General features: G+C 40.0%; 2 protein-coding genes across 2 annotated transcripts in view; both read left to right on the top strand.

Annotated features, from left to right (window-relative positions):
* The window catches only part of pop4 (POP4 homolog, ribonuclease P/MRP subunit), an 11,927-nt gene extending 7,185 nt beyond the window's left edge, over positions 1-4,742 (top strand). Inside the window, exons 6-7 of the mRNA XM_014001512.1 lie at positions 1,011-1,112; positions 4,075-4,742. Of these exons, the coding sequence (XP_013856966.1) occupies positions 1,011-1,112; positions 4,075-4,211 (239 nt within the window). The 3' untranslated portion in view covers positions 4,212-4,742. The remainder of the gene's footprint in view (positions 1-1,010; positions 1,113-4,074) is intronic.
* A 2,389-nt stretch (positions 4,743-7,131) lies between these two features.
* On the top strand, positions 7,132-8,791 carry plekhf1 (pleckstrin homology domain containing, family F (with FYVE domain) member 1). Its single transcript, XM_014001511.1, has 2 exons — positions 7,132-7,641; positions 7,785-8,791. Exons 1-2 carry the CDS (start codon positions 7,398-7,400, stop codon positions 8,369-8,371), a joined length of 831 nt encoding a protein of 276 aa, XP_013856965.1. The 5' UTR covers positions 7,132-7,397; the 3' UTR covers positions 8,372-8,791.
* Positions 8,792-8,861: the final 70 nt, after the last annotated feature.

The following is an 8,861-nucleotide window of genomic DNA, read 5'->3' as shown; positions in this document are numbered from 1 at the left end:
ATTAAACATAGGAGCTTCAGATTTTCTTTTGTTATTTAGCTCTGATGAGGGGCTATCCATCAGGCCGACCAATGCCCCCCCCCCAAAAAAAAGACCCCCACCCAAACCACTACAATTTTGGGATGCACCTAGCATGACATTTATTAGGAATAAAGACTTATGAGTTCCGGTGCGTTTCTGTGTGCGGTGGTAATTATGTTACCACTATGCGGTATCTAGTTTTAGGTCATTTTAAGGGCTTTTGTAATTTTTAAAAACCTAATTCCTCAGAGATGCAACAACAATGTTTATCTTTCTCACCATTACATCACAAAGGATTTAACAATAAATAAATTAAAAATGGCTCAAATRAAAAGGTTTATAATGTCACTGAATCAACACACCATGTTTAAGAGAACCTGCAGTCATACCAGCTAGTTGGTATTATCTGCTATTTTGATGCATCAGGTGTTTTTGAAAGGTTGCCAAAAACTGAGCCACAAAAAAAAAATCTAAGCGCTCTAAAGTGCAGCTGCTTGGTTTAAAATAAAAATAAAAATACATTTAATTTGTCTGATTTATTCCCCTATAATAGCATTTAAAACACTTGAGTTGTAGATAGTATCAGAGTTACAACAMTGATGCATTTTATTCATAACAGGCTTGGATTCAACTTTTATGTGAGTCAGAGCAAATTAAAAGCAACATCTAAATTGTGAATTGTGCTAAAGTTTTGAACTATGAAGATATTAGTTATAGAGCAGTCCTAACCTTTGATCTGGGAGCTTTTATTCCCTTACAGCTCTGAACAAAGTGTTCCCAGTGTTAGCTAAACCTTTGTTCTGATCACTTTGTTCTGAGCTTACTCTACCTCTCTGCAGAGAAGTCACGGCTGCTTGAATCTGCAGTGGTTTTCATTGTTTTTGTGGYACCATTGGAATAGCTGTGTTGCATGTATTTTAATTGTCTGTGTACACGTGAGCACCTCAGAAAAATGTACTAACATTAGTTTTTTTTTTGCTTTGTCACAGTGGTGCGGTCGAAATGTCCATCATACGTAGGTACTACAGGGATTCTGGTGCAGGAGTTCAAACACATCTTCAAAATCATCACTGAGGAGAACARACTCAAAGGTTAGATGCCTGGTTCAGATTACGTGGCAGAAGAACAGAACAAAACAAAACACATTTACTCTTTTAATAGCTCACAGGTGACCTAAAAGACCGACTGGAGCAGATAAGAGTGAGATGGATGCAGGTTGTTCTGGTGGAACTGGTTCCAGCTCTCCTGATACTGACAGCTGGGAAAGATGAGCTGTTTGTTTTTCTCCTTCCACACAGTTAGATGGTTCTGATGTGAACTAGATCTGTCAGCTTTTCTAACTGAGCTATTTGAAAAAAAAAAAATATATATATATATATATATATATATATATATATATAATTCAAAATTGTTATACTGTATTACACAGACACAGCTTATTGCATTAGGTTTTATCTAAAGCTTCTCTTTCAAGCCAAACCTTTTAATAAGAACTGAAGCATCATGGGAGGAGGTTGAATTCAACCTGCTGCTCTTTTGCCTCTGATCCTTCAGGAGAGGTGGTCTTAGGTTATATTCACACTACAGGTGCAAGTGACCCAAATTAGATTTTGTGTTTGTTGTTTTTGTTTGCCCAAATGCAACCTTAAATTTGATTTCTTTTTTATGACAATCTCAGTGTGACAACACAGTTTTTTTTTTATTTGTTTTTCAAATCCAGTGCAGGTCTTTTTCATATGTGGTGTTAAATCAGATACATATCCATTGTTTTTCAAAGTGACTACAGTTGTCTTTTTGTTATTATTATTATTATTTTAACTTTCTATATTTGTCACGTCCTGTATGACTGAGATTTTAAACCAACATGCGATGCTAATGTTGGTGTACCAGCATGTTAGATTGTATTGCTAGCAGTATGATGCTTGAGTTTGTTTCTTGACTCTGCTTTCAGTTCGTCACTCACCTTCCAGAAATGCAGTTTTGCTTCTGAGTAGCCAGRAAGCAGTAAGATCAAATGCAAACAATGAATTAAACAAGCATGGCAAAAAAAATGTTTTCTCAACTGCACGACTCCAGTTTTGACACAGACATGCTAACATGTAGCATCCATATTTATGTTTGACGTCACGCCGTCTTCTGCACACACAGGTTGCTTCAGGGCTGCCTGTGGACTGGAGTCAAATGGAAGTTGCATTTAAAGTATAACGTGCGCAACCAAGCTAGAAATGAGGTCTGAGCACAAAGTCAGTGAAAGTCAGTGAACCTGCAGTGTGAATCTAGCCTTAGAGCTGAAACAGTCAATATGTGTAAGAGTGCCACAGCAAGCTCAGAAACATAATAAATAAGGGACATTGCAAATAAAAAATAAGTTCAGCTGCATCACTTGTATCAAGAAATAACTTTATTTTCTTAACCAAATTATAACTAGAAGCACTCGGAGAGTGCAAACCTCCGCTAAGTCCAATTTCCCCCCATCCTGTAACAGAGTTAATGCACTAAAAGCAGAGATTGGAACATATTTGCTGAATAAGTTCTGACGTAGTGAACATTTAAGCAGGCAGTATGCACGGAATTTCTTCCCGGTGGAGTCCAATGTGGAAAAAAGTCAGACTCGTTACCCGACGTTATTGTTGAAAGCTTTGACATCGGTGCTACGTGATTCAAAAAAGCAGAGTTTTCATTGCGCTTGWAATCACACAGACACACACGCGTCTTCCTATCTTTGTGAGGAACACACACAGCGGTCACAACCACGCTCTGTGCATTCTTTTTCCCCAAAGTTTGGTGAGAGGAGGATARAGGGGCGCACAAACATCTCTCGACTTGATCTAGCCTCATTTAAATAATAAAAATGAACAAACAACCTCCGAGTCTGAAGTCCACCGCGTCACTCCTCTTCCTCAGTCTTCATCGATCTGTGTACAAGTCTACCAACAATGTGGTGTGTTTGAGGAAATAAGAAAAATAGTTTTCATGGTGCAGTCACGCACTTTGTGGTCACAAAACATTCTGTAAATGTGCACCAAATGCGTAAAAATGTGCACATTGTGGCAAGAATTATTCATTATTACATCTGGTTTTAACATTACTTTTATAAAGTTTGAAGTCCAAACACTGAAAGCTGTCACAGTTTTTTACAGAAGCCCTGTGAGAGCATCACAGCTTTGCCGATCTGAGAGGATTAAAAGAAAATAAATTCATGTATCCGCATCGTGATCTGGAACATCACCAAAATTTAATGGTGTGTTCGTTGGTCCAGTATCCACATGTGTTGTAAATGTCATGACAATCCGTCCACAAGTTTTTGAGCAATGTTGTCCACAGACAGACAGACAGACAGACAGACATATGCAACCGAAAACATTACCTCCTTGGCGGAGGTAAATATTAGGCTGAGGTAATACTGACTCAGCTTTGCCCTCTGTGTGTCTAAAACATACAAAGACCTGTCCAGCTGTCAAGCAAGGCGGCGTCTGAAAGGGTAAACCAGCATTATAGCTGAAAGGTGTGACGGAAAGCAGATCTGTTTTCAGCTGGTTGATGGATTTAGAAAAGGAGATGTCCAGCACATGTTTGACCCAAAGTGATTCATGGTTTCACAATGCAGCGTGTTGTTTTTGAGAGCATTGTTTTAATAAGCCTCATTTTAAAATAGATCCTGGTTSGACCAGAAGCTTTCTGCTCTGTTCTCTGAACTCTTTCCTCTCAGACTGACGTCACCACTGATAAAGTGACTGTTTAACAGAACATAACTTTAAAATGACAACATGTTAAATTTAGTGATTTTTTTTTCTAATTCAAAACTACTAACATACATGGTTTTGGCTTAACTGGTTGTATGCCCTGATTGTACTGTAGTCCAACATATTTATAATGTTTTTTTACAGTGTACAAGTTAATTTACGTATGTTAAATTCATCTTTTTCATGCAGACATAGCCTCTGAACTGATCCGTTCCAACTTGATGTTAGTGTTACTGGAAGCATCATGAACACTGTCACTTTCCACCAGCTTAACATTTTTCTTCATTCTTCTCTGTTCTTCACCTCCCAGTCATCCCTAAAAAGAACAGTGTTTTTGCCGTAGAGATTAAYGGCTTTGTTTCGCACATCTATGGAAGCAAGTTTGAGCAGCGAGCCAGCGAACGGTCCGCCAAGAAGTTTAAAGTTAAAGGAACCATCGACCTGTGAGGGCCCAGAGCRCCACTGCTTCCTGTATTCCTGCTGGCCAATAAAGGAACTGCAGAAATCCTCAGCGTGCAGCAAATGGACCCTGGCTGTGCATCAAAAACAATCTTTTTCAACACTTTAGAAACAGTGGAGAGTTTTGAAATCACCCTGAAATTGGGACAGAACTATATTAACTCTTGCTTCAGTGACAGATGAGTTTAATTTCAGCAGCTGTTTTTGTAACATCTTAATTTACAAGAAAAAAAGCCCTGAGGTTCTGTGACGACCTGTTAAACTRCCAGATGTTCTGATGATCTGTCATCACCAAATCTGCAACCATTGGGAAGGCTGGGGACATCATGCCTTTCTCTGTTGCACACATACAGTAAGTAACAGCCTCCACATTTACTTTGACAGGTCATTTACAACTTTGGTTTTGTTTACCATAGTTTAAGTCAAACACAATCCGTCTATATGTTTTTCAACTGTTTATAAAGTTTAAGTAATCACTTACTGTACTGGTGGAAGTAAAATAAATACATTTTAAAATAATGTTTAATTTCTTTTTTCTGGTAAAAACACCTTTGTCCAGGGATTTTAGTTCAAGCACATTTTAAAATGGTTTATAGTTAGTTTTTTATGTGATGTTTTTATAGGAAGCTGATTTTGACTTTATATAATAAAAAACAAAAGTTTTATTGTTTTTACTATTTGAATCAATACACAAGCCTTCAGTTCAGCTTTTATGGCAGCATTTCACTACAGAGTTCAGATCTGATTACATCCAGTTCRTTTCAATATTGTGAAAGACACCTGATCTAAATCGGACTGACTAAACTTTATACAGTGTATATATAATATATATGTCAGTCAGATTTAAATCAGGTTATCTACATACAAACTAAGCTAACTACTTAGTTTCCAGAGAGGTCAATCTAATTATCTACAAATTGTATCGTATCGTCTTTGTTCAATCCAAACCTTAAACAAACACGGGACTTTTCTTCTGCACCAGAAACTGGGAGATTCAAACCTGCTTCTAATTAAAAATCACACAAATCACTAACGAGGTTTGCTACTGTTTTTTTTAAAAAAAGCAAACAACTCATGCACTGATAAGATCAGTCTGATTGTAATTTTAAGAGGTTCCCGTTTGTCYTCAGCATGTTCACACGCAACCGTGTTTCCCCAGGGTGAGGAGTGTTTACAGAAGTTTCTGTCAGATCAGTTTTCACTGATAAAGACTGAACCGTCCAGATTTACAGGTTTACAGATCTGATGTGCTGTCAGAAGATGTCTCAGTGCTGTGTGCAGACAAGAGTATGGGGCCTTTACAGGAGTGCTGCTAAATAAATGGTTGTTTGGGTCACTAAAAATCATCCTGGCTCACAATGTTGCTTTGCAAATCTGTTTGTCTCATTTGCCTGATTGTATAGTTTAAATCTGTTTATTTTTAATGCAAGGGAAGAAAGGATATAAAATAACAAAAAAAAGCTGCTTCAGTTGGAGAATTATATTGTTTTGTTCTCTTCCATGAAATACTAACCGAAGCAATCTAATATTTTAACAGCAGCGTGAAACAACTCTGCTGAAATGTTGCTATTCAGTAAATCTTAATAGATTAACAATTTATTGCATAAAATACCATTAAAGTTTTCCCTCAGTTGTTAAAACACTAAACCCTGTTGTCTGAACCTGCTTAGTTCTCCAAACCCAAATATTAAAATGGCCACCCTTTTGTCAGAACACTAAGCACGTTTCACCCAGTTAGACACAACAGACCTATTGTCACCCACTAAAACACATTTTCCCCTTTGATTCACATGGGTTCCACAATGAAAAGCACAGGTAGCTAAAGTGAGACACAGTGCTGTCTGAACTGAGGTACAGCAACTCAAAATAGATCACACACGTGTCAAATGATGTGAACAWACCAATACAAAGCAGTAGCCCTGCTCATCCAAGCTTCACTGTGAACAGAAAAAAATCACAGAAGCAAATACTCCAAATATTTATACTGTGAAGAACTGGATGCACTTTTGTTGTTGTAATGGATTTCTACACATAGGTAAAAACAAAYTAATTATAGGCTATACACTCCCRCAACATATAAACTGGAGGTCCCACATCCCGACTGACCACAGGTGAGGCTAACCAACTTGGACATGGTGGTCGACAAACAAGAGAAGAAGGCAGCAGTGATRGATGTAGAGAGCATGYGACTGAAACACCAGGAAGAAGAAGAACGAGAAACTGGAYGAATACCAAGAGTTATGGAGAGTCAAAGCATCAATAGTCCAAGTGGTCACTGGAGCACTTGGTGCTGTGACCCCTAAACTAGAGGAGTGACTTCAACAGATCCAAGGAACAACCTCAGAGATCTGTCTAGAAGAAGTTTCAGAACCCTGAAACTTCAGACCTCTGGTGGAGGACCTGAGTTTGAATATTTATTTATTTATTTATTTAACTACAAGTGCTAAACAGGTGTTTTGTTTAGGAAATGCCTTTTCCTTTGTGGACGATAAAGATTATTTCAAAAGTGATATGAACTTATTTTCTTTTTTCCTTGCTGAGTGTAGGCTGACTGCTCTGTAGTGTTTTTTATCTGATGGACTCGAGGTCTGATTTGACAACTATTGAACTATATTGAGGCTAGATTTTGGTTTTGCTGGAAGAGTCAGAGGTTCTGTGAAAGTAGTTTGAAAACTGGGTTTTGTGTTTGCAGTTCAGAGAAATGGATGGATGGTTTCAAGAAATGTGTTTTAGCAACTGAGAAAAACTAATCAACAATCTTTTGACTTCGAACGGATCACAGCCTTTCATAAAACTTGGAGAATTGTTTACCTTTCCACCACCACTTAACACAGTTCACAAAATTAATGAAGTCATTAATGCTGGGTATTTTCCTGATTTCCCGGATGCAAATTAAACCTATTTAAGAGCCTGAACTGATGCACAGCAGCAGACACATGTTTCCTCGAAATGGGGGGAGTTTCTTATGTAGAACTACTTCAAATGCAAATTTGGTCTTAGCCCCTCCCACTTGTTTCTTCCTTTTCATAAGGTCTGTATTCCAGCTGTATTTCTTCAGAAGCCTTGTGACGTAAGAGCAGTGAGAGTATAAAAACAGCTGCGGGGCCTCTGTCACAGCAGAAACACGCCTGACTGCAGCAGTGTCAACACTCCTGTTGATTGGAATTAGAGATCATGGAACGGCTGACTTCTGCSGAGGAGAACCGTGAGAGGATCCGGGCTGTGGAGAGCTTGTTCGGCTCGGGGGGCAAGCCCCTGTACCAGGACGGTCGCATTCTGGTTGGAGAAGGCAGGCTGATGAAGCAGAGCCGCAAGGGCCAGCAGCCCAAAGCTTTCTTCCTCTTCAGCGACATCCTGGTGTACGGCAGCATCATTCTGAACGGCCGCTGGTACACCAAGCAGCAGATCATCCCTTTAGGTGAGAAACTCATCTTCTGCAAAACCTTTCAGTCTGCGAGGATCAGTAGATCTAAAGAAGTTCAGAATGTTCTTCTCTAACTTTACTCAACATGCTCGTATGGCGTTTTTGACAGCTCTTGTAAAATTATGTCATCATTCCAGAGTCCGTCCAGCTGGATGACCTGAAGGACAGCATCAGTTCGAAGAACCGCTGGCTGATCCGCACGCCACGCAAGTCCTTCTTCGTGGCAGCGTCCTGCCAAGAGGAGAAGCAGGCCTGGATCGAGCACATGAACGACTGTCAGTCCAAGCTGCTCCTGAGCGGCCGTCACACGCTCGGGTCCGACTTCGCCGTCACCTGGATCCCGGACGAGGCCTCCCCCAACTGCATGCGCTGCTCCCTCAAGTTCACCATGGCCAACCGCCGACACCATTGTCGCAGCTGCGGCTACCTGGTCTGCGGGGCCTGCTCCAAGAACCGAGTGGTGATCGAGCACATCCACCCAACCAAGCCGCTGAGGATCTGCCAGCAGTGTCACATCGAGCTGGGGGACCAGGAGCTGGTGGCCCCTGAGACCATCCGCCAGAGAGGGAACAGCGAGGGCAGGCTGAGCTCAGATGAGGAGGGGATGGAGGTGTACAGCATGGAGGAGGAGACAGAGGAGAACCTGGAGGATCAGGACCTTGACATGAACATGAGCTCGTGGTCCCCCTATGTCTACCTGAACCCTCAGAACTTCAGGCCATGAGCAGAAGACTCCAGGTCTTCCTCTTTACTCCCCTTTAATGCTGACGTCCCGTGTCAGTAATGACTCCTCCTCTGTAGCTWTGTGCACTATGAGCCACTTAAGAGCAATCCCCAAATATACATAGACCATGTATTTAATTTTATACAATATATTTATTTATGTGTGGAAAATGTCCTTCTTTTGTTTGCTGCTGAATTACTACTGCTGTGAAGTTCTCGTTTTCATCCTGACCTCAATATGTCTGTAGAAGTTCAGGTTTTAGTTGAACACTTATGTACAGTTGTTGTACAGCCTTTWTATGTTTATTTTTTGTAAAATGAAGYCTTATYGCCATGTAAAACAGTGTTTGTATAAACAATATGTAAGCTAAACTTTCACTGTCTTTTAACTACACTGAAGAATAAAGCAATTAAACTAACAGATCACCTGTGTGGTAAATGCACGGATATAACAGACTCTGTTTTAACCAGTCGGAAACAACATTTAAGAC

The sequence above is a fragment of the Austrofundulus limnaeus genome, unplaced genomic scaffold (assembly GCF_001266775.1).
Source record: "Austrofundulus limnaeus strain Quisiro unplaced genomic scaffold, Austrofundulus_limnaeus-1.0 Scaffold9, whole genome shotgun sequence".
Classification (NCBI taxonomy): Eukaryota; Metazoa; Chordata; class Actinopteri; order Cyprinodontiformes; family Rivulidae; genus Austrofundulus; species Austrofundulus limnaeus.
The sequence above is the reverse complement of the archived record's forward strand: the minus strand, read 5'-3'. Positions and strand labels throughout refer to the sequence as shown.